The sequence below is a fragment of the Rhinatrema bivittatum genome, chromosome 3, assembly GCF_901001135.1.
Source record: "Rhinatrema bivittatum chromosome 3, aRhiBiv1.1, whole genome shotgun sequence".
Lineage (NCBI taxonomy): Eukaryota > Metazoa > Chordata > Amphibia > Gymnophiona > Rhinatrematidae > Rhinatrema > Rhinatrema bivittatum.
In genome coordinates this window covers 301,660,857-301,687,105 of record NC_042617.1, presented here as the reverse complement: position 1 = coordinate 301,687,105, position 26,249 = coordinate 301,660,857, and the positions used below count along the sequence as shown (strand labels likewise).

The 26,249-nt window shown below is 48.1% G+C and overlaps 1 protein-coding gene across 1 annotated transcript in view; it reads right to left on the bottom strand.

The window, feature by feature from the left end:
• The window catches only part of SOAT2 (sterol O-acyltransferase 2), a 172,091-nt gene that overhangs the window by 21,862 nt on the left and 123,980 nt on the right, over positions 1 to 26,249 (bottom strand). The window contains exons 14-15 of the mRNA XM_029595059.1: positions 15,922 to 16,057; positions 13,734 to 13,879 (exon numbers count right to left, since the gene is read on the bottom strand). Of these exons, the coding sequence (XP_029450919.1) occupies positions 13,734 to 13,879; positions 15,922 to 16,057 (282 nt within the window). The remainder of the gene's footprint in view (positions 1 to 13,733; positions 13,880 to 15,921; positions 16,058 to 26,249) is intronic.

The following is a 26,249-nucleotide window of genomic DNA, read 5'->3' as shown; positions in this document are numbered from 1 at the left end:
AATTAATACCAACCAATCCCCCAGCGAGCCCGAATAGACTGAATCATTACAACACAGCATCTCCTACCTGGACCACATTCGACCTCATTGCCTCAACAGAAGTCAAAAAGATCATTCAAAAAACCAACCCAGCAGCCCAGCCCATGGATTCCATCCCAGTAAAAACTCTCAAGCTAATCCCTGAAGTTATTGCTAAACCAATAGCCAACATAATAAATTCATCCCTCGAACAAGGTCTCTATCCGGATGCGCTCAAATGCATCGTAATCAAACCCATCCTAAAAAAACCACAACTGAATCCTTCTGACCCTGCAAACTACAGACCCATCTCAAACCTCTCCTTCATCTCGAAGATCCTAGAAAAAATTGTCAACCGCCAACTCTCGGAACACCTTGAAACACACAAAATCCTCCTCCCCTCTCAACACGGATTCAGGAAATCACTCAGCATTGAAATCCTACTACTATCCCTCACAGACACCGCCCTGAGAAGTCTTGACGCCGGACACTCCTACCTCCTAATACTACTGGACATCTCTGCCGCATTTGACACCATCAACCACAACTCTCTACTATCACAGCTAACAGAAATCGGACTCGGTGACAAAACCCTCAAATGGTTCAAATCTTACTTATCCAACAGATCATATAAAGTGGACTAAACAACTGCGAATCGAAACTCTTCCCACTCCCTCATGGCGTCCCCCAAAGCTCCTACCTATCCTCCACCCTATTCAACATATACATGCTCCCCCTCTGCAAACTCCTCTCCAGCCTATACCTCCACTACTTTGTCTACGCAGATGACGTTCAGATACTACTCCCGATGAAAGAAAACTTACAACACACCCTACTGCAATGGGAAACCTACTCAACCCAAATAAATAACCTCCTCACGCAACATTCCCTCACACTCAATCACTCAAAAACTGAAATACTACACATAGTAAACAAGCACCGCTCAAAAAACATCCAAAGTCCCACACCCACCCAACCACCCAGCCGATGCATTACCGAAGTAAAAAACCTAGGCATCACATTGGACTCCGAGCTCAACCTAAAAAAAAACACATCACAGCCACAATAAAAGACGGCTACGTCAAGCTACAAGTCCTCAAGAAAATAAAACCTTCCTCTTCAACCAAGACTACAGGACAGTGTTACGTCCCGGGCCGTGCCCCGGGACCTCCACTCACCTTAAGGCCGCCAAGACGCCGACAAGGCTTGTCCTGGCCTCGGTCGCAGCGCTCCCTCCTTGAGGGAGATGCCGACGATCCGTCGCGTCTGGCCCCGCCCCATAGGCGCACGCAGGGGCTCTGAATTTAAAGGGGCCAGCGCGGGAACCTACAGGACTGCCTCCTGATGATGTCAGACGCTGCAGCTCTACTTAAACCCTGCAGCTAGGCTTTTACCTTGCCTTGCAACGGGGTTCACTCTCGTTAGTCTCTAGTTGCTGTTCCTGGTTCCTGACTGTCTTCGATGTATGGCTCCTGACCCTGCTTCATCCACCGACTCCGGCTTCAGCTTCTGCCCTTGGCTTTGACTTCGGCATCTGACTTCTGGCTTCCGACTCTGCTTCGTCCACTGACTCCGGCTTCAGCTTCCACCTCTGGCTATTGTCTTCGGCAGCTGATGTCTGACTTCCGACCTTGGTTCGTCCCTGGATTCCGGCCTCAACCCTCTTCTCTTCTTCAGGTATCCTGCTCTTCACTTGCCTGGAGGTTTCGCCTAAGTCCCAGTGGCTCGGGTCCTCACCGGCTCCTCCCGGGGGGGGGGGGGGCCGCGGGCTTCCAAGGGTGAAGTCTCTTCTGACCTCCTGGGCGCAGCCGCTTCGCTGGACTACCTCTTCAGGCTGCTCTTCTGGTCCTTGGTTGCAGAGGATCACACCTAAGTCCAAGAGGCCCTGGTCCCTACGGGCTCCTCCTGGGGTGACCCTGGGCTTCCAGTGGTGAAGCCTTCTCAGGACCACCTCTCCAGTGCCACCTCCTGGCTGCGACATCCACTGTGGGCTCCCCACAGTGCAACATCATCAGTCTCAGCCAGCCTAAGGGTCCACATCCTTAACAGACAGTACTTCAATCCCTCATTTTCTCCAAACTGGATTACTGCAACTCACTACTACTTGGACTCCCCTCATCCACCCTCAAACCCCTGCAACTTCTCCAAAATGCAGCAGCCAGATCACTAACAAACAGCAGTCGATCCGCCCACATCACACCCATCCTCAAAGACCTTCACTGGCTCCCAATATTCCACAGAATTCAATACAAAACCCTTACCCTACTACACAAATCAATACACAAAAACACTGAATGGCTTAAAGATGCCCTCCACCACCACCACACCCAAAGAAACCTCAGATCTAAAAATACCGGCCTACTAAACATACCCTCCACAAAGCAAGCACACCTAACCGCAACCAGCAAACGCACCATATCAATAGCCGGCCCATTTCTGTGAAACACACTCCCTGAACAACTCAGACTGGAGACGTCCACCCAGTCCTTCAAAAAAAATCTAAAAACCTGGCTATTCCAAAAAGCCTTCCAGTCCTCAAACCTAACTCCCCCCACCTCATACCCATCCCAACTTCAGAACAAAGGAGAAATGTCACAATCCCTATCAACCTCTAGACATGTCTGCGTACCTCAATAAGCACCACCCTGCCTCCCATGTACAGACTCCGCCCTCTGTAAATAACTAGAGATACCTACCTCCCTATGTAACCACAGTTATCGACCTACTGAGATGTTAATTCAAATCGACTTCTAAAATATAATGGGGTAGATTTTAAAAAAGGGCGCCTTCGCGTACTTTTGTAGGCGCATCAGGCGCAAACAAAAGTACGCTGGATTTTAGTAGGATCGGCGCGCGCAAGGCTGCCGATTTCGTGTAGCCGGCGTGCGCCGAGCCGCGCAGCCTACCTCCGTTCCCTCCGAGGCCGCTCCGAAATCGGAGCGGCCTCGGAGGGAATTCGCTTTCGCCCTCCCCTCACCTTCCCCTCCCTTCCTTTACCTAACCCACCCCCCCGGCCCTGTCTAAACCCCCCCCCCTACCTTTGTCGGGGGATTTACGCCTCCCGGAGGGAGAAGTAAATCCCCGCGCCGAGACGCGACCCGGTAGCGGTTCTGGAGGGCGCGGCCACGCCCCCGGACCGCCCCGGGCCGAAACCACACCCCTGGCCCGCCCCCGAAATGCTGCGCCCCTGAAAACGCCGCGCCGATCGGCCCCGCCCCCAACACGCCCCCGACCCGCCTCCCTCGAAAAACCCCGGGACTTAGCGAGTCCCGGGGCTCTGCGCGCGCCGGCAGGCCTATGTAAAATAGGCGCACCGGCGCGCAAGGCCCTGCTCGCGTAAATCCGGGCGGATTTACGCGAGCAGGGCTCTTAAAATCCGCCCCAATTGTACTAACTGTTGAGCTGTTTGAATCAACTCCGTTTCAATGTTCACCACGACTAAAATGTAATTGCACTAACTGCTGAATTGCTGAAAGACAGTTATACTGTTGATTCGCGTAATGTAATTGTACTAACTGTTGATTTGCCTCCTCCATGTAAAATAGTAAGACACGCTCGTCCTACTGTTTCTCCATGCCAACATGTAAACCGATGTGATGTATCCCAACGAATGTCGGTATACAAAAACAAATAAATAAAATAAATAGCACCTCATTATCCGGCTGTTATGGTTTTGAGGTGTTTGGTGGATTCTTAGGGGCAGCAATGATGGTCTCTCCCATGGGGAGGAGCCCCAAGGGGAACTGCAGCATCAGTCTAGACTCAGATGCACAAACACAGAGATATAGGGGCAGATTTTCAGAGCCCTGCTCGCGTAAATCCGCCCAAAACCGGGCGGATTTACGCGAGCAGGGCCCTGCGCGCCGGTGAGCCTATTTTACATAGGCTCACCGGCGCGCGCAGAACCCCGGGACTCGCGTAAGTCCCGGGGTTTTCGGAGTGGGCGTGTCGGGAGGCGTGTCGGGGGCGGGGCCGGAGCGCGCGGCGTTGCGGGGGCGTGTCGGCAGCGTTTTGGGGGCGGGTACGGGGGCGTGGCTACGGCCCGGGGCGGTCCGGGGGCGTGGCCGCGCCCTCCGTACCCGCGCCCAGGTTGCGGCCCGGCGCGCAGGAGTCCCGCTCGCGCGCGGGGATTTACGCCTCCCTCCGGGAGGCGTAAATCCCCCGACAAAGGTAGGATGGGGGTTTAGACAGGGCCGGGCGGGTGGGTTAGGTAGGGGAAGGGAGGGGAAGGTGAGGGGAGGGCAAAGGAAAGTTCCCTTCTAGGCCGCTCCGATTTCGGAGCGGCCTAGGAGGGAACGGGGGTAGGCTGCGCGGCTCGGCGCGCGCAGGCTATACGAAATCGATAGCCTTGCGCACGCCGATCCAGGATTTTAGCCGATACGCGCGACTACGCGCGTATCTACTAAAATCCAGCGTACTTTTGTTTGCGCCTGGAGCGCAAACAAAAGTAGGCTATTCGCGCTCGTCTGAAAATCTACCCCATATTTTATTGTACAGCTTGTAGAGTTTCACCAGAGGTGGCAGTAGTGAGTAGATTTCTGTAGCAGCAGTCTGGGGTCCTCGGCTGAGGAGACCCATCCCAAAATGGTGGTTTAGGGAGCTCCAATGCAGGTGTTCAATGAGGAGTTTAGGTGAGACAGACTGGTAGATGTTAGACTATTCACCCTCTTGTAGCTGTAATGGTGGAGTTCCCAGCAGGTAGAAGAGATGGGATCAGGCACCAAAGTGGACAACTCAGGCCCTCGAGGAGCAAGTACCTGGATACTGGATAGGCACCTGGAAATAAGCATAGGGCCTCCGAGGAGCGGGTACCCAAGTCAGTAGAACTCCGGAGGGTGGACAGAGCTTCCAGCAGCAGCAAAAAGTGGCAGAGCAGCTTAGACTGGACGAATCCAATCCTTGCTAACTCAGTCAGTCAGCAAATGGGCAGGCTAAATACCCGGATGGTGTGACGTCACTCGAGGGGGGCGCCCCCGAGGTTCGTGCCAACATCGCAATAAAGACGTGGGTCGCGTGCGCGCCCTAGGGACACCTCGCCATAGCCGTTCCGGGGACGCCGGAGGGTACGCAAGCAGACACTGCGGTCGCCATTTTCCTGAGGCTGGTGGAGAAAGCAAATATTGAGGTGAGGCAAGTGGGACGAAGTCATCTGAGTCCGACGGACGCAACAGTACCCCCCTTCAAAGAGCCTCCTCCAGAACCCCTACCTGGTCTTGGTTTCCGAGGATGCGATCGATGATACTGGTTCAGCATCTCTTTGTCCATGATATTAACCATAGGTTCCCATGAGTTATTTTCTGGTCCATAGCCCTCCCATGACAGGAGGCATTCCCAAACTCTGCCTCTCTTCCATTTAATTCAATGTCCTCTTCTGCGTCAACAGAATTTGTTGAGAATTTGTTGAGAATGAGCGGTTTCAATAAGGAGACATGAAACATGTTATGGATCTTCATTGCTGGGGGAAGTCTGAGACTGTAGGAGAGATTGCCCAGACGTCGGAGGATGGGAAATGGTCCGACATAGCGTGGTGCGAAGCGAGCAGATGGTAACTTGAGTCTAAGGTGTTTTGTAGACAGCCAGCTTCATAGTCTCTTTTAGCTCGAATTCCAGCTATAATGAGCATCTCCTTGGTCTTCTTCCAAAGTTGTTGAATCTCATCGGCAGTAGCTTGAGCTGCCTGGGACGACACTGACAGCGGAAGTGGCAAAGGTGGTGAAGGTAGTCGTCCATATACCACTTCGAACGGTGTTGATCCAGTAGATGTAGCTGGATGGGAGTTGATGGAAAACTCGGCCCACAGTAACAGTTCAGCCCAGTCATTCTGACATGAAGTAACATAGGCATGGAGGAACTGCTTGAGGGTACGGTTCATCCTTTCAGTTTGACCATTTGATTGAGGATGGTAAGATGAAGTGAAGTCGAGAGTGATATCAAACTTCTTGCAAAGAGCCTTCCAGAATTTGGCTATGAATTGTACACCTCTATCTGAGACGATATGTTTAGGCATTCCATGCAGGCGGAAAATGTAGCTGATGAAAAGTTTTCACACCAATTTATAAGAGAAAAGCACACAATTTTATTATCTCAAGTTTTTAAATAATTTAGGAAATGTGTCCTAAAATACAAACACTCACACACACTCATTCATACTCTAAAATCATCACACCAAATACAAGGGAATAGCAAGCCACATGACCCAAAGGCCTATACAGCAATATTTTTCATTATCCTAATACAATGTCATACACATGGATTCTCTGTGGTTTTAACCACTTACAAATCTATACCTGGCTTTCGCCCATTTTCACCATGTTAAAACATAATTCTGTAATGATATACACCACTTTTATATATCCTCAATTTGTCTTCATCCGGCTAACTTCCTTGTATTGGTCTCTTCCCTTCTGGGCAACCCTCCTTCATAATGTTGACTGCATGTTATCACTGTGGTCTGATGAAACGTTTTGCAAGTTCACTAGCAGTTGGTAAGCCAGAAAGCGCCACAAATTGAGCCATCTTTGAGAACCGATCCACCGTTATCCAGATGGAATTGTTGCCCCCAGAGAGTGGTAAGTCCACCACAAAGTCCATGGCGATGTGAGTCCAGGATTTGTCTGGTACTGGCAAGGGTTGAAGCTGGCCCCAAGGACGTCCAGGTGGAGGTTTCTGTCTGGCACAGTTGGTACAGGCCGCTACATAAGCAAAAGTGGCCTCTTTCATAGACGGCCACCAGTAGTATTTCTGTAGCTTCATCAGAGTTCTCCATTGACCGGGGTGTCCAGCTAATTTAGAGCTGTAAGCCCATGCTAGTAGTTTCTTCCAGAGATTGTTAGGCACAATAGTTTTGCTCGAGGGCACTGGGTGAGTAGCAGAAAGAATGACTCTCTCTGGGTTAATGATATGTTGCAGAGCATCAGGTACGTCTTCAGATATGAAAGAGCGAGATAGGGTATCCGCTCTGATGTTTTTATCTCCAGGTCGGTATTTCAAGACAAAATCAAACCTGTTAAAGAACAGGGACCACCTCGCCTGTCTATGGTTGAGGTGCTGGGCATGGCAAAGGTATTCTAGGTTTTTTTGATCTGTAAAAACCGTGATCTGGTGTTGAGCACCTTTGAGCCAGGGTCACCACTCCTCGAACGCCATCTTTATCGCCAACAGTTCTTTATCTCTGATTCCATAATTCTTTTCTGCGTCTGGAGAAAAAGGAACATGGCTGTAGGATCTTGGAGTCACTGGTCTGACTTAGCACAGCCCCTATGCCAACATCAGAGGTGTCCACCTCAATGATGAAGGGGCGTGCGGGATCCGGATGATGGAGACATGGCTTCCTAGAGAAAGCGTCCTTCAGCTTTTGAAATGCAGTGACAGCCTCTTTAGACCAATTGGCAACATTGGCACCTTTCTTTGTCAGAGCTGTTAATGGCACAGTTAGTGAGGAGTAATTCTTAATGAAGGTTCTATAGTAATTTGTGAATCCCAGAAATCTTCTAAGAGCTTTTAGACCAGTGGGTTGAGTCCATTTCTGAATGCTCTCAAGCTTTTGAGGGTCCATCTGGAACCCTTTGTTAGACACTATGTACCCTAAGAAAGGTACAGATTCCTTGTGGAATTTGCATTTGGACAGCTTAGCATATAGATGATTCTCCCGCAGTCTCTGTAACATTCTCTTGACATCTTCCGTGTGGGTTTTCAGGTCTTGAGAGAATATCAAGATGTCATCCAAGTATACAATGATATATTGGTAGAGTAGGTCACGCAGGATGTCGTTCATCATGTTTTGGAAGACAGTCGGGACGTTGCACAAGACGAAGGGCATCACTAAATACTCAAAGTGTCCTTCCCTGGTGTTAAAAGCTGTCTTCCATTCGTCGGCTGAACGAATACGACCAAGGTTATATGCTCCTTTAAGATCAAGCTTGAAGAATATCTTGGCTCCCTGTAGTCTGTCAAACAGCTCTGAGATGAGTGGTAAGGGATAGCAGTCTTTGACCGTGATCTCATTTAGACCACGATAATCAATGCATGGACGTAGAGTTCCGTCCTTCTTCCCCACAAAGAAAAAGCCTGCTCCAGCAGGAGACTTGGATGGTCTTATGAAACCCTTTTGGAGGTTTTCTTGGATGTATTCAGACATCGCTTTATTTTCTACCACAAAGAGGGGGTAGACCCGTCCCTTGGGTGGTTCGGTATTCGGTTTCAAGGTGATAGCGCAGTAATAGGATCTATGTGGAGGCAATACATCAGTGGCTTCTTCAGAAAATACATCTTGAAAAGATGCGTATTGTGGTGGCAACCCAGGCAACATTGGGGTCGTTGGCATGCAGGGTATTGGAGAAACCTCCTTCAGGCACTTGCAATGACACTCTGGGCCTCAACGTGAAAGCTCCAGTGTAGCCCAGTTGAATTGAGGCATGTGCTTTTGCAGCCATGGTAACCCAAGTACTAGGGGGTGCATAGCCTTCTCTAGCACAAAGAAGGAAATAGTCTCTGTATGAAGAGCATCTGTCCTTAAACTTACTGGTTCAGTAAGTAGGGTTACTTCACCCGGTAAAGGCTCTCCATGGATAAAGGATAGTGGTAGCGGAGACGTCATGGTAGTGGTGGGGATCCGCAGATGTTCCACTAGACGTTTTAGTATAAAGTTTCCTCTTGACCCGGAATCCACTAGGGCAAGAGTCTGGTATTCAAGCGGTCCGCATATCAAAGAGACTGGAAGAAAGAGTGGAGGAGAGGGTGCAGTTAGACCTAAGAAGAGTCCTCCCACAGGACTTAGGTCTGCCAGTTTCCCGGACAGATATGGCATGTTTGTACTGCATGGCCAGCTTGTTCACAATACATGCAGACGCCCAATCTTTTTCATGTTCTTCTCTCTTTAGAAGTCAGGTGATTGCGGCCTGGTTGCATTGGTTCCTTTTTGCCAGCAACAGGATTAGACTGAATAGGCTTAGGTACGGTTTTGACTTGGATTTCTCCTTGGCTAGGTCTCCTGGAACCTTTGACCTCTTGAACTTTATCCCGAAGTCGGTGGTCAATCCTTGTGGCCATCTTCATCATGTCCTCCAAGGTCTCATGCATTTCTCAAGCTGCCAATTCATTTTTTAGCTGGGAGTTCAGGCCTTCAAAGAAGAGTGTCTTCAGGCATCTCGAGTCCCAATTTAACTCTGAAGCCAAAGTCTTGAATTCTATGGCGAAGTCTGGTAAAGGTTTGTTACCTTGCTTCAGATGAATCAATGTAGATCCTGTTGTCGTGTACCGGGCAGGGTCATCAAATACAGATTTGAACAGTTCCAAAAACCCGGTAAGTTCCTTCAGAATGGGGTCATCACGCTCCCACAACGGTGAAGCCTAAGCCAGTGCTCTTCCATCCAGATAAGCAGGATATATGTGGTCTTGGCATAAGCTGTGGGAAAAGGTTAGGTTGTAGGGCAAAATGCATACAGCATTGATTGATGAATCCTCTACATCTCCAAGCTTCCCCTGAGAAGCATCTAGGAGCAGAGAGAGGTACAACAGTCTTAACCGTCACTTCTGGCAGTGTTTCTTCTTTACCTGTGGTAGTAGAGGTGTTCATCTGTGAGTGCAGTAGATTAAAGGCCATAGTCAAGCTATCCAGCGAGTTCTGTTGTTCGGAGATTCGCTGGGCCAGGCCTGGAATGGCCTGCAATGTGGTGAGCTGAGCCGAATCCATGGAGTTAGCAATCTGTTATGGTTTTGAGGTGTTTGGTGGATTCTTAGGGGCGGCAGTGATGGTCTCTCCCATGGGGAAGAGCTCCGCGGGGAACTGCAGCACCAGGGTAGACTCAGATGCACAAACACTGGGCTCGATATTCAGCGCCACTTAGCCAGTTAAGTGGCAGTGTTTAAATATCCGGCTGCGTTCAGCAGCTACTGCTTAGCCAGCTAATTGGTGGGTGGGACAAAATCATAATGGGGAGGAGCTACTCACCCAGCTAACTTAGGCCTAGATTCATTAATAACGCCTGTGATAACAAAAAGGGGCATATTTATGGAAATGTTTGAGTTACTGCACCATGTGATAAATCCTATTTGAGAGAGAGAGAGAGAGAGAGAGAGAGAAAGAGAGAGACTATCTACAAAGCCCTCAAAATAGTTAAGTATTTATATCTCTATAGGAGGGCCACCTGATAGGTCGAGGTAAGGTGTAAGTGGTGGTTTAGGGGCCAGATTCACATGTAGAATTAGATTTGTGAAGATAACAGTACACCTTGGTGAAGATTTGACGTCATTTGGCATGAGGAAAGTCTCAAAAAGATGAAATTTTGTACTATGTTCTCTCATCCTAGCTTGATGGTACTCTCTAGGGTCAGGGTCAGCTAGGGTGAGAGAACATAGTACAAACTTTCATCTTTTTGAGACTTTCCTCACTCCAAATGATGTCAAATCTTCACCAAGGTGTACTGTGCTGTTCGTACATCTAACTCTACATGTGAAACTGGCCCCTAAACCCTAAGCCACCACTAATACCTCACCTTGACCTATCAGGTGGCCCTCCTATAGAGGTATAAATAGGTGCACACAGGGAGACCCTCCCGAGAGGCTCTCACTCTCCACTACATTCTCCCTCTCCCCCAGCCCAAAAATGGCCAAAATGCAATTCCAAAAATTTATTACGAATTGCATTATGGCCATTTCGGACATATCACACAGCTTAACAAGCTTAATAGTTATTTCCGGCATTAACACCATGTGATAGCATGCATTATGCTATCGCACGGCACAATATGGGCCCTAATTTAACTAATTCCCACCCAAAACTCCTCCATGATCCCGCCTCTCACCAAAATTACCATTTGCGCCATGCGCTACAGTGTTTTCACATGCGTTAATGCCATAATGCATTTTGATGCATGACCCCTTTAACTGGATAAGTGACGATATTCACATTTATCTGGCTATGTTAGCCAGACAAGTTAGATCTGCTATTGACCAGGCCTATCTGGATAACTTTACAATTATCCAGGTATATTCAACAGCACAGCCACACCACTGGATATCCCGGCTAAATTAATCCAGCTAACATAGCTACCCAGCTAGGCTTTCAATATGGACCTCATTATACTTACCTTACCTGATTGTATATAAAATTTCTCATCCTCTTGCTTTAGCCCCTCCCCTCTATCTCAGGAGGAACTACATCCAGGTTATGTGGGATTTTTATATTAAAAACGAAAACGCAATAGGATGGTAAAGGTCCTTCTCCTGCACTTCATTTTCCAGCGTTATCGCATCAATTAGTTCCTCGGCATCTTGGGATGCAACCTTCCATGGGAAAGGTGATTAACACTATGTAATCAGAGACAGATTTAAGATTTTGGCACCCACAGAAAGGATCAAAGGGTGAGGGCATGGAACTCTTTTCAGAGATCAGACAGTGTAGAGTTCTCACCTGGAAAGTGGTGGGGGGTGTTGTGCCAGAGTGCCACGATTTTGGCTCTTTGAAAGGGCACCAACACATGGCACTAAAGTAAGCAGGAAAAGCCTCTTCTTTGGCCAGGTATTTGTTGCCTTCAAAATATGATACCCTAAGCAGTTGTCCAGGCCTAAATCTGAGTAATGTAAGTTTCTGGCTAAAAAAGAGCATAGGGAGGACCGCACTCTTCCACTAGTGAGACAGAATATGTGATTGTGGGATGTGGCCAGCATTAGAATGAAAGTCTGTGGCAGAGTACCATGTAATAGTGCAGTGGTTCTCAACCGGTGTGTCGCGACACACCAGTGTGTCGCCAAGAACACGCAGGTGTGTTGCCACACTTCCCGGTCCCTCGCTGACCCAGCTGCTCTCCGGTCCTCCTCCGCCCGGGCTTAAAATGCTGTCAGCCCGGGCGGAACGCGGCAGGACAGCTGGAGGCAGCAGCATCGGCATGGTCTCTTCTTCCTGCTCCGCGGCCTGGAAGAGGAAGTGGTGAGCATCGGGTGCGTGTGCGGGAAGAAGAGACCATGCTCGAATGGTCAGCGTCGGCCCAAAGGAATGAGCAGCGCGGCTCAGAGAAAAATGAAGAAGAACGTCAACTCCCACGGCTGATGAGACTCCTCCTCCGCGAGGTCTGAAAATGAAGGAGGTTAGGGTTGGGATGAGGCTGCTGCTGCAGCTAGTTCCGGGGTGGGGGGGGGGGGGGGGGAGGGAGAGAGAGTGAATGAGCAAGCATGTGTGTTTGAGATCCTGTGTGTGTGAGTAAGATAGCATGTATGTGTGTGATTGAGATCCTGTATATGTGAAAGAGAGTATGTCTGTGATTGAGAGCCTGCCTGTGAGAGAGAGAGAGCCTGAATGTAAGTTTATGATTGAAAACCTGTTTATGTGAAAGAGTATGTGTGTATGATTGAGATCCTTTGTGTGTGAGAGAGATCATGTGTATGTATGATTAAGATCCTGTGTGTATAAGTAAGAGAGAGAGCATGTGTGTCTGTGTGTGATTGAGAGCTGGTTTAGGTGAAGGAGCATGTGAGTATGTGATTGAGAGCCTGTGTGAAAGTAAGAGAAAGACAACATATGTGTCTGTGTGTGATTGAGAGCTGGTTTAGGTGAGGGAGCATGTGAGTATGTGATTGAGAGCCTGTGTGTAAATGAGAGAGAGAGCATTTTTGTAAACATGTGAATGAGAGTCTGTGTGTGAGAGAAAAAGACAGCATGTATGTGTGTGATTGAAAGCCTGTGTGTGTAAGCATGAAAAGATAGACAGCATGTGTGTAAATGTGTAATTAAGAGCCTATATAAGTGAGAGAAAAAGCATGTGTATATGTGAGTGACTGAGAGCATGTGTGTATAGGTGGGTAATTGAGAGCCAGTGTGAGAGAGCGCTGGTATGTGACAGAGAGAGGAGAAAGTTCCAAGCAAACCACCCCTCCTCCTACTAATTCAAAACAATCTCAGGACACCTGGATATCAAACGTTCCCAGGTATGCAGAGCAAAAAAATTATTGTATCCTTATTTTTCATTACTGAGTCTTTGTGTCTGCTATTTTGAAATATTATATTGGTATCTAGAAATTTTTTATGAGTTTTTAATTATTGGATATTCCACTCATCAGCTGTTTCGAAATAATCTGTTCTTTTTGTTAGTATGGTTTTACTGCTACTGATTTTATATTTCTTGATTTGTTTTATAAGGATGGGTGATGTTTCTTTTTTCCTTTATTACACTGCATACAGAGACTCTGGCTTGTTGCAGTTTCCAATTCAATTTTTGTCTGCATGCTTCTAGTTATGTGTTTTGGTCTCTTTATTCTTTGTTAGGTGAGGGTCAGCACATGTGATTCAGGTGAGGTTTTCTGCTGGGGTGTAGTTTCTTGTAGGGCTCTATAGCAGCCTGACTTGGTCCGTTTTCCTAATAGGAGATGTATTGGTGTCTTAAGGTCTGGTGTAATATTTCAGTGTTGCCTTTTCTTAGGTAAAGTGGTTACTGTTTAAGTGCCGGAAATTGGTGCTGTTTTGGTGTGGGATGTTTACTATTTATGCAATTTCTGTTCAGATAGAATATGTATCTTTTCCTTGTGTCATTTTAAACAATAAAAATAATTACCGGACCTTTACTTTTTATTTCCGGCGTGAATTGTAATGAGCAGTGTGTCACACGTATGAGCGTGGCCTGTCAGGTGTGTCACGATGGGAAAAAGGTTGAGAACCACTGTAATAGTGTACGTCTGATTCTCCTACTCTAAGCATGGAGTAAGAGTACAGTGCACTGACTTACCTCCTGGAGAGGGCAGTGTATCCGAGCAAACCATTCCTGGCAGTACAAGCTTATCTGGATACCTTGGCCGATAATCAGGCAGGTCCACACGATGACATTGTAAACAGGGTTTTTCCTCTTGTCACTCAGCATGAAATTGAAGATCACTGGAGAGGCAGGAGACAGATATTATGCCCCATTATTTACAGGCTGAAAGCCTTCTACTATAAATACTGGGTTCGTAGAATATCCCCTATCCAATCTCAAGCAGACCTACAACTTCCTCAGTCACAAGTAGATAAGCAGAGCACCTGTACATTAGTTTCATAGGACTGTGAATTAAAATATTATGGGCCTCATCTATAGACAGATACAAAGAATGCAAGGCTGTGCTTGACATATCAGGTCCTGAATGTTTTAGTTTCTACCAATTATTTCCAGAGGTGCAGTTCCTAGGAAGGAGACAGAGGAAAGTTAGCAGTATTGTTATGCTTCTGGTGTCATTTTGCAAGGGACACACAAAGACTAACAATGCTTGTGATATAACTTCCATTAGTCATTTGCAATTGACAAAAACTTATTTTAATTATAACTAGTAATCCCCAATGGCACCGACCACCTTACAGATCTTATTGGACCACAGCTTATGAGATTATGATTTTTGTGCCTCAGTTCCACTGGATTAAAGCTAGTCTATCTAAAGTCATTAAAGATCCTGCCCTTTCTGCTCCAGTCTCTCTGGATTAGCCTTCCTATCTCTAATATATGAAGGCAGGGATTCCCAAAATTTTACCACTTGAATATTCACATGACCTCAGAGGATAACTAAAACAACAACACACCATTCTTTCCTTCCCCACCATTCAGCAGATCCCTTCGCTTATCTTCCAACCTCTCTAATCAATCCTTTCTCTCAACCTCCATCCCTCCAGAGGACTTCCTCTCTTAATTTCCTCCCCTCCAGGAGATTCCTCTCTCAGCCTCTACCCCTATAGCTGATCCCCTCTTACATCTTCCAGCTCTTCTCACCCCCTTTTGCATTCCAAGGCCTTCTTATAACCCCAGACTGAGCCTCTGCCATCTTTCCCTCTCACTGCATCTCCCATGCCGTCCTCAATCTCAGCCCCCCCAGCCCTTCTCTCTCTCACCTCCCAGCCTCACATCACCCCTCTAACCCTTCTCTCACATCTTTCCCAGCTAATCCCCTCTCACCCCCAGCTCCTCTTTTACAACACCCCCAGTCGATCTCCTTTCATTCTTCTTCTCTCACCCTCTACAATCAATCCCTCTCCAGCTGACCCTTCCTTCAAACGGCCCCTTCTCCAAACATTCCCCTGGCCAGGGTCAGTAGTAATATTTTCCTTTGGGTCTTAGGCCAAAGGTGGATGACAACTAGTGGGAAGAGAGGGCAGGCTGTTTACAGGGGCAACTTCTTTCTCTTGGGGTAGGTTCAGTGGTGGGTGAGGAGATAATATCCACTGGCCTGTACACACTTAGTCTTCCCCCCTCCCCTCATTGCTGGCTCCAAGCCTGACGGTGATCTGCAAGTGGCAGCAGCGTTAGTAATGAAGGGCAGCACGGGGCTTGTGAGCCAGTGCAAGCTCACAGGCCCTGCAGCAAGTCCCAATTCCTCTTCTGTTACCACAGAAACTCAAGTGAGAGCGAGGGCCACTGCAGGGCCTGGGAGTGTGTGTGTTGCCTCACAGGCCCCATGCTGCCTTCCATTACGAATGCTGCTGCTTCTAGCACCTGAAGAGCACTTGCCACCCCAGCATTTGAGGCACTTGTGACCACAGCTAAAGGTTTTTGCGATTCCATTTGGGCTCTGACCCACAGTTTGGGAAGCGCTGCATTCAGGCATGCCCTTCAGTCCATCACAACCTTTCAATCCCTGATCCAGTTGCATGACAGCCTTCCTACCAATGATCCTATTGGATCATAATTTTTTTAGCCCTGTTCCCCCCACCTCCCCCCCGGGTAGTACTCTTTCTATTCTAGGCAAGCTTCCATTGTCCTGATTCACACAAGCTAGAATTCACTTATTTCAGTTCTTAATGGATGAATTAAAAAAAAAACAAAACTCACTTGAGTACCCTAATAAGCAAGAATTTCAGTTTCAGTATGATCTTTCCAATGAAGGCTTTTCCAACACTAGACACCTTGGTCTTGGCTAATACTAAGAATTTCATCAGGGCATACAGGTTCTTACCTCCAAAGATAGCGAAGAGGCAGAACATGACGGGATAGAAATAGCCAAGAGATAAGGTAAAGACATATTCATGGACTGCAGCAGACATTAGGAACACAGCCAGCATAGCCATTGCTCGACACTTCTTATTGAGTAGCTGGATACATAACAAAGGAACAGAAAAGAAAATGGCCTGGTCAGAACAGTGCCACTCAGACTATGAGGCTCATGTACTCAGCAATGCAAAATTGTTTGCACGATTTAGGTTTTAGCATGCTCTATTTTGTTACCAGGGCTTCCATGCAGATGAGCCTGGTAGCAAAAGAGCATGCGCAGTTTTGCTACAAACTTTTTCACTACAATTTTAACTATACTTTTATTGAGCTGTAGTTAAGGTTTTTGCAACATCATCTTTACAAACTTATTTTTCAGCTGCTTTACATAATTTTGCATCACAGAACAAATTAACTATTAATCTAAATAAAATTTTGTATGCTTGAAACTATGTTCAAAAAATTGCTATTTGAATAACAAATAGTTCAATTTAGCTCTATTTAGCAAACAGTGCATGCTGCTGCAAAATAAGGCCCACTATTTGTGCTTTTAGCATTGGAACCGGACTTTGCACAATTTTGTGAAGTTTAGGAAAGTTTATTTATTTATTTTGTTTATTTTTTAAAAATTGTAGTCCGCTAAACCAAAATTCTTAGCTGATAACAATAAACACACATAATAAAAGTGGCAAAACACAAATAATCTACAAAATATCTAAGAATACAAAACACAAACAAATTAAAAGTTTACCAAAAAAATTACAAAGATAGATTCTGAACGAAAGGTAAAGCAGCATAGAAACCCACAATAAATCTGAAATGATGCTACAAAACAGACGGCACAGCACACAGTGCCCAGACCATGCCAATTCCTAGCCCTCACTGACCTGGGAAAGCTTGGGAAAAAACATAGGTTTTCAGTTGTTTCTGAAAACAGAGCAGGTCATTTCTGATCTGATTGTCAGAAAATCACATTGGCCTTATGTTCTGTTCACAGAAGAGCTCAGAAAATTTGGGGGTTTAGTTCATTTTCTTTTTTTTTTTTTTACTGTTGATTTTTAGTCATGACTACAGTGTTTTAGGTGCAGAAATGGCCCTTTTTACAAAATTGCCTGCCTGATATGTGGGCAGACTTATGTTCATCTGTCCCTTTTATACATATGTTTCCTCGGACTGAGCAGCAGCGTGCCTGGGGGTAGAGTTGAACAGGGCTTTGGACTTAAGCGCACACTTTTGGATTTTAAAAAGCATGTATGCAGTTCTGCACCATCGGTGTTTTTTTCCTTGGAAATTTTACTGCTCAGATGGTCAAGCAGAAGGGAAAACTTCAGGGGGGTTACCCTACTTACCCACAGCCTACCGAGATGTGGCAAGTGGTGATTTTGGAGCTCCATTTCTCTCAATCTTCGCCGGGGTCAGACTTCGTTGTTGCTGTGTTGGAGTGAGCTGCCCAGCAGCTAGAGGTGGAGGCAGAATTATCGCTTAGCCTCGACGCCAGGATTCCTCCTTCCCCGGTGTTCTCCACTGTCGCGCATCTGCAAGCGCCTCCGGTCTGTTGGTGCAGGACCAGAATGGCAGCATTGGAGGTGCGATGACGCTTGAAGGAACAACCAGTGGGGCAGTTTCTCGGGGAGTTCAGCGCCAGTTTTCCGAGGGTGGTAAGGAAGATGTCCCGGGCGTTGGTGGTGAGCAACACCTCTCCGAGGCAAGTGCCATCTCTTCCTTGCCCCCTATGGCATTCAATCTTCAAGCAGATTTAAATCCTGCTTTACTGGCTGCTTGACCCTGCACGGCTAAACCTTCCCCTGTTACACTGGATGGTATCAGGACAGTTCTCTCATCAATGGAACTTTCATTATCGTCTTTGACTGGTTCTATTAATGAAGTACATAGCTGGACTATATCTCAGGATGGTGTTTTGTTGGCACATTCTGATCAAATTGCTGATGTAAAGCAATCTACTGAGAAAATGTCTGCTGTTCAGAGTTCTCTTGTTCAGTACAGAAATGTGATCCATCGCAGGGCTAAGAGCCATGAGAACTTTGCTAGAAGCAGAAATCTTCGTATTCTAAACTTTCCTGTGGTGGCTATGATCTCGCCGGCTGAACCTTTTAAAATCATATATGCAGAATTTTCTTGATCTTCCCCGTTGTGCCACGCCTGGCTTGGTTAAAGCTTTTTACCTTCCTGTGGGAGAGGGGCAGCAAATGGTTATAATGACCCTGGTTTGCCCTTCCAAGCGGGTGAAGGCTTAGACATCACAGCCATTTTGGAATCAACGGTCACTGACGAGACACCCCGGGTCACTCTTTTGGTGACGCTTTCCTCTATTCAGGACAAAGACTTGGTTCTCCGCTTGTTTTATTGTTTCTTCTGCTCATTTGCCTTTTATGGGATTCAAAGTCCAGATTTTTCCTGATTTCTGCAGATCTATGCAAGACTGCAGAAAGACATTTTTGGCTCTGCGCCACGAGGTGGTGGTGCAGTTTTTTATTTTTTGTTTCCTTGCAAATGTCTGGTTGTTTTTTCCATTGAGAAATTTGTATTCTTTGAACCCTCACAATTGCGTAGCTTTATAAATTCTAGGGCTCCGAATGAGAGTCCTCCTGCTGTCTGATGTTATGGAGAGAGGGTGGTAACGTGGGATCATTCCTGGATTATTGTATAATGTCTGAGATGCATCAGATTTCCCTTTTCCATTTTTCTTTGTCTTTTACTCCCTGATTTTCTGGGCCTCTGCAGATGATGGTGGTCTAAATTTAACATTATTCGGTAACCGGAATGGGACTTATAAATAGTGTACACATGAAACTACCACCATTCACTCACTAAATTATTTGGGTAACACTGGGCAGATTTTTCCACAAATAGGTAGGTAGTGTAGGTAGGTTTTGTTTTGTTTAGTTGGTGCAGTAATAATCAACCTACTGAGTGGAAGATTTGGTACTGGGATAACTTTCCAAGCAGATTTACATGTGTGAGTCTGCCTCAGAAATTGGTGCACCTCGTGCGCATTTGTGCTGAGTTTCTTATGCGGGTTCTTTGAAAGTCACCCTCTACTGTGCTATAAACGCCACTGCTACTTGCAGAAATCCCTTTCAAAATTGCACTCATGGTGAATATTGGTGCCTGTGGACAACGCCTGCTGGACCGACACACACTGAAACCAAAGCCCGTGGACCTAGCCTAGAACACGCACAGACTTTCAGTTTAAAACCTACCATGGATACTTGACCAAGGACATCTGCACCTGCTTTCTGTGCAGGGAGATCTTCTATGGAAAATAACGCATGCAGGCTTGAAACTGCAATCTCTCCGGGTTACTGTCTGATCCTGTCCAAAACACAGTCCTGGGGAACTGCATCTCCTACATGCAGCTAAGAGTACATTTGGCCTGTTGAAGGAGGGTAACTTTCAGACTGGCCAAGTCACACATGTAAATGACTATTTACCAGCAGAAATGACTTTGAAAATTGCCCTTCCTGTGTTAGATGTACCTCAGTTTGGCCAGCTCAAAAGGCAGTCAAGTAGCAATGACCCCTTCCCCCCTTGAGGGTGCACAGTACCAAAAAAACAAATTTCAGAATAGCAAAGAAGGAACTTACTCTTTAAAAGCATTTTTCTCCATAGTCTGGGGTTATTGTTGCGGTCCCGGGCCGGGCCCCGGGCCCTCTCCCTACCTCAGGGACGCTCCAGGCTGCTGCGGCCTCTCTGGGGCCTGTTCGGGCCTGGCTGGCTCCTGCTTGCGGCGCTCCCTCGGCGAGGGAGACGCCGCCGACGTCCTTCGACAGGTCCCGCCCCTCTAGGCTCGTGTGCAAGGACTCCAAATTTAAAGGGACCAGCGCGGGAGAGATGGCTCCGCCCCCGGCAACACGTCAGACACCGGCAGGGATTTAAACCCTGCAGTCCAACCATACCTTGCCTTGCAACAAGGTTCTCTCTGTTTCTCAGAGGTTGCTAGTTGCTGTCTTCGTTCCCACTCCTGTGTGTCCCTGGTTCCTGCTCCAGCCCTTCCTGCCTGCTCCTGTTCCTGGCACCTGACTTCGGCTCATCTTCCTGGCTTCTGACCTTGGCTCGTCTCCTGGCTTCTGACCTTGGCTCGTCTCCTAGCTTCTGACTTTGGCTCGTCTCCTGGCTCCTGACCTCTCATATCCCGCTTGCTGCCTGTCTCAACCCCTGGTTCATCTTCGGTTATTGCTGTCTGCCACCTGCCCTGACTCCTGGTTTGTCCAACGTACTGCTTGCCTGCTGCTTATCTTGATTTGGACTCTCCATGTCATTCCTTCCGGGAGACCTCGCCTAAGTCCAAGCGGCTCGGTTCCTCACGGGCTCCTCCTGAGGGGACCTCGGGTTTCCAGTGGTGAAGTTCCTGTTGGTCTCCTGGCTCTACAATTCCTCCGCTCTCAACTTCAGGACAACACTTCGGAGACTCGTCTTCGGGAGACCGCACATAAGTCCAAGCGGCTCGGATCCTCAAGGGCTCCTCCTGGGGGGATCTCGGGCTTCCAGTGGTGAAGATTCGCTGGGTCTCCCGACTTCTTCCGCCTCCCGGCTATGACCTCCACTGTGGGCCTTCTCACAGTGCGCTTCCAACTCTAGTTTGCTCAAGGGTCCACGAACTCAACAATTATTTTCTGAATGGGTAGCACATGACTGGCCTTTACATCCACTGCTGAGTCTGTTGGAGAACTGCAATGGGAACACACAGCTTGATGGCAGGATCAGCTAGATGAAGGGACACCAATGGGAAAGAAACACAAGATCCCTGGTGCACAACAAAGTTCAAGGAAATAGTTCTTTATTTTAAAGTTACTTTTGTTTTTGTTAGGGTTGTGTAACACTATAGGTAAGTGCTAAACAGCCATAAGACGGGAGGAAGCATTTCAACCTGGCTGAATTTATAATCTGTAAAGTTGAAGCACCTCTATAACTAAACCAGAAAACAGAGGGGGGATTATAGGCTATACCTCAAAAGAGTCAGCCATACATGTCATTCTTTTTCTTACCTTTCATAGACATTCTAGATTTATAAACTGGACAAAAAGATTGCAAAAAAAAAAAAAAAAAAATCCCCAGGAAAAAATTGCAGGTATTTTGCATGCATTTGCATGCAATTTAAGGTTGCTGCAAAACCTCATGCAATTTGCACCATGTTGCGCTCGGGGATGGACCCTTGTCCCGGGGCAGTGGAGAACTGCTCCCTGGTAGGGACCAGGAAGCACCTGCCCCCAGGGGGTGGAGCACTGGAGGAGACAGAGGCTAAGATGAGCTTCACCACCGGAAGCCCGCGGTCACCCCGGGTGGAGCTCATAGGGACCCGGGCCGCTTGGACTTAGGTGGGCCTCGCAGGGTTTCCTGGAGAGGTAGTAGACAGGCGTGCCCATGGACAACAAGGGAGTGCGGTCGGTCTCGAGGCTGAAGGTCAGATGGTGCAAGGAGGACCGGAACAACATAGGCGATGACAAGGCATGGGACAGAGCCAGAATCGGAGGCGTGGTCAAGGGCAGCCGAGGTCAGAATCCGAGGATCAGTCCGAGGAGTAGTCAACAAGGCAGGGGTCAGGTTCCGGAGGTCAGACAAGGTCACAAGGCAGGCAGAGGTCAGGATCCAGGCAGCAGACAGAATGGTCGAGGAACAAGCTGAGGTCAGTACCAGAGAGACAGTCCGAGGGTACTACCTGGGGAGACGAGACAGACGGACAATGGAACAGGGGGAACACTGGGAAAAGGCTGGAACAGTAGGACGCTGGAAAAAGGCTGGAACAAGAATGGAACGAGACTGGAACAAGACTGGCAAACTTACACACATATAGTGTCGACCCGATTGCCAAGGCAAGGAAGTGCAGGCAGGGACTTCTTTATATCAGGCAATCAATCAGGGTGCGCCGCAGAGCTAGGACCCGCCCCTGGCCCTACAATAGACCGAGTGGAGCGCGTGCACAGGAGCATGGCCAACGCCACTGGAGATGCCGAACTCTGGCGTGAGGCCTGGTGCATAGTGGAAGGCCTGGCGACCACCGCCGCGGGACCCCGAGGCCTGGAGGAGCTCGCGGCTGCCACTGGGGAGATCGACCCGTGATCTGCAGAGGAGCCAACAAGGTGAGCAGGCCTGTGCATGGGCCGGGCATGGACGGGGCGCATAACATTACCCCCCCCCCACACCCCTTTTAGGCCTCCCTCTACGCGGTCTGGGCTTATCAGGATAAGTCCTATGGAAGGTTCTGAGGAGCTCTTTATCCAGAATGTTATGGGACGGTTCCCATGAGTTCTCCTCAGCCCCATAACCCTCCCAGGCTAAGAGGTATTCCCATCTATCTCGACACCGACGGACATCAAGGACCTCTCTCACCTGGAGAGATGAGTCTGGTTCGGTGGAGATCCGTGGTGGTGAAGGTTCTCTACGAGAGGGCCAGGAGAGCACCAAAGGCTTCAATAGCGAGACATGGAATGTGTTGTGTATGCCCATGGCATGAGGTAGCTGGAGCTGATAAGACACTGCTCCCACTCTTCGAAGCACAGAACATTGGCCGATGTACTTGGGAGCCAGGCAATGAGAAGGAAGTCTCAATCTTATGTGGCGAGTGCTTAGCCACACCTTCTGACCAGGCTGGAAGAGTGGAGCGGGACGTCTATGGACATCAGAAGTACGCTTGGAATGTTCGGCGGCCTGGGTAAGGCGTTCCTTGACTTGATTCCATACCTGACGAATGGTAAGGGGCATGGATTGTGCAGCTGGAGAAGGAACAGTCAGCGGAACTGGAAGTGGAAGCCGAGGTTGTCGTCCGAATACCATGGAGAATGGAGATACATCGATGGCAGCAGCGACATGGGTATTGTGCGACAGCTCAGCCCAGGGTAGTAGATCAGACCAGTTGTCTTGCTGATCATTCACATAGGAACGGAGGAATGTTTTTAAAGTTTGGTTGGTCCTTTCAGCTTGACTATTGGCCTGTAGGTGATAGGCCAATGTGAAACTCAAGGCAATGTTAAACTTCTTACATAGGGAGTGCCAGTACCTGGCGGCAAACTCTGGCCTCGGTCGGATATAATCTCCTTTGGGAGTCCATGGAAACGGAAAATATGTTTCAAAAACAACTTGGCTAATTCTGGGGCCGATGGGAGGCCCAGCAAGGGAATGATGTGACCCATTTTTGAAAAAGGTCAATGATGACCCAGATTATGGTATTGTTCTGAGATGGAGGCAGATCTGTGATAAAGTCTGTTGAGATGCTGGACCATGGCTTGGTAGGTGCTGGAAGTGGTTGGAGTAGGCCCCAAGGCTGTCCGGTAGGCGGCTTCTATTGGGCGCAGATGGGACATGAATCTACATAGTTACAGGAGTCTTTCACCATGTTAGGTCACCAGTAGTATCGTCGCAACATCTCTAGGGTCCTGGCACGACCCGGGTGTCCTGCCAGCTTGGAATCATGAGCCAATTTCAGTACTTACTCACGCAATCTACGTGGAATGACAGTTTTCCCAGCTGGGACTGTGGTGGTCAAGGCAAGGGATACACAGGCAGGATCTATGATGTAACTGGGGACGTCAGGGGCATCCTCAGGTTCAAAGGATCTGGAGAGTGCGTCAGCACAGAGATTCTTGGAAGCTGGGTGATATCACTCTCCAGTTGTTATCGTTTAAAATCTTTCCTGTCTTCCATCTCCCATGTTTTCGCTTCCTGTTTAATGTAACTTTACCTTCTACTTGTTGTTAACTGGTTTCCCCTGTTTTATTGTAAACCAGTACGATAAGATCTCGTCTTGAGTATTGGTATAGTAAAAGAATTTAAATAAAATAAATAAAATAAATAACGGAGAATGAAGTTGAATTGTTCAAAGAAGAGCGCCCATTGGGCTTGTCGAGGATTCAGGAGTTGAGCTTCTTTAAGGTGCTCAAGATTCTTATGGTCGGTGAAAATGGTAAACTTGTGTTGCGCCCCTTCCAACCAAGGGCACCACTCTTGGAGTGCCAACTTGACAGCAAGAAGTTCTCAGTCGCCAACAGTGTAGTGCTGCTCTATGGGTGAGAACTTGTGTGAGTAGAAAGAACAATTTACCCTTGGGAGAATACTGGCTTAAGACAGCTCCTGCTCCAATTGCAGAGGCGTTGACTTTGACGACGAATGGACATCTTGGGTCTGGATGCTGAAGACAAGGACAGGAACTGAAGGCTTCTTTGAGTATCTGAAAGGCGGCTTGTGCTTTGGGAGTCCACACACAAGTGTTAGCCCCTTTCTTGGTCATGGCGGTGAGTGGAGCAGCTAGGGTAGAATAATTGGCAATGAAGCTCCGGTAATAATTGGTAAAGCCAAGGAAATGTTGTAAGGCCCGTAGGCCTACTGGCTAGGGCCAGTCTCGGATCCCCTGGACTTTATCTGAGTCCATGGAAAAATCTCGATCAGATATGATGTACCCTAAGAAGGGTAAGCAATTTTGTTCGAAGAGGCACTTCTCTAACTTGGCATAAAGATGGTTTTCTCTTAGACGTTGGAGGACAGTCCGAACATGATCTCGATAGGATTCCAGATCTTTAGAAAAGATCAGGATGTCGTCAAGATATACGACTATGAAGAAGTATAAGAGGTCTCGGAGGATTTTGTTCATAAGGCGTTGAAAGACCGCTGGGGCATTGCTTAGCCCAAAGGGCATCACGGTATATTCGTAGTAACCATTCCTTGTGTTGAAATCGGTTTTCCAAATATCTTCAGGTTGGATGCGTACCAAATTGTACGCACCCCTCAGATCCAACTTGGTGAAGATCCATGCCCCTTGCAGGTGGTCAAACAGCTCGCTGATAAGGGGCAGTGGGTAACGGTCTTTCCTGGTTATGGCATTGAGCCCTCTGTAGTCAATACAAGGGCGTAAACTGCCGTCCTTTTTCTTGACGAAGAAAAAGCCTGCTCCTGCAGGGGAATCAGATGGATGAATGAACCCCTTTTCTAGGTTCTCTTTGATATATTCAGACATGGCTAGGGTTTCTGGATGAGACAGTGGATAAGTTCTGCCTTTGGGAGGCGTGGTGCCCGGCAGAAGTTATCCGCCTTCTGCTTCGAGAAGATGTCTTCGAAGTCAATATACTGAACAGGCAAACCAGAGTGGTAGACTTCAGGACAGAGACTACTGGAGATACCTGACGTAGACATGCCTTCTGGAATTTGGAGCCCCACTCCACCAACTGCAGGGAATGCCAATTGAACTGGGGTTCGTGGGCCTGGAGCCAGGGCAGCCCCAGGATAACTGGATGTGTAGAACGTTTTAACACATAGAAGGACATCTCCTCCTCGTGGAGAGTGCCCATGGTAAGACGGACAGTCACTGTTCGATGGGTGATGAGCCCTGGAAGATGTTCCCCTTGAATGGAGGTGATACAAAGACTCACATCTAATGGCTGAAGAGGAATGTTCGGAAGCTTGATGATGTCATCCATGATGAAACTGCTACTCGCTCCTGTATTGACAAGAGCAGTGGTGGCAAAGGAGTGGGCCTCGATGCCCAGAGAGACGGGAAGCAGGAGTTGGGGGCCAGTGACAATACCTAAGCTCGGGACCCCTGCCAGGCTCAAGCGTTGCAGTTTTCCGGACGAGCCGGACAAGACTGCCGAAGATGTCCGGAAGCGCCACAGTAAAGGCAAAGACCCTCCTTCCTCCAACAGAGGTGTTCAGTTGGAGACAGTCGCCCACGGTTCACTTCCATGGGTTCCACCACAGGAGAGGGTGGTGGTGCTGGAGTCTTGACTGGAGGACTATGGACACGCGTGGGACGCAGTGTAGGAGAGCAGATAGATTTACTTCTAAGCACCTTTGCTGGAGACGATGGTCGAACTTCCCGGTTAGCGAAACCAAGTCCTCTAGAGACATGGGAGTCTCACGGACGGAGAGTTCATCTTTGAGAGTGCTGGAGAGTCCATCTAGGAAGATGGCTTGCAGACAATCTTCTTGCCACCCGAGCTCAGTGGCCAGGGTCCTGAACTCCACCGTATACTTGGAGAGGGTCTGTGACCCTTGACGGAGGTGGAGTAGATCATGGCTGGCTACAGCTTGACGGGCTGGGTCTCCGAAGGTCTGCTCGAAGAGAACAATAAACTCGAATAACTTGGAAAGTACAGGATCAGAGCGTTCCCATAGGGGAGAGGCCCATGCAAGAGCCCTCCCTTCTAGGTGGGAAAGGATGACGGTCACCTTAGTGACTTCCTTCAGGAACAAGGAGGGTTGCAGTGCAAATTGCATGAAGCACTGATTGAGGAAGCCATGACAGGAGCGTGGGTCCCCATTGTATCGAGGAGGTGCAGGAAGTGCCAA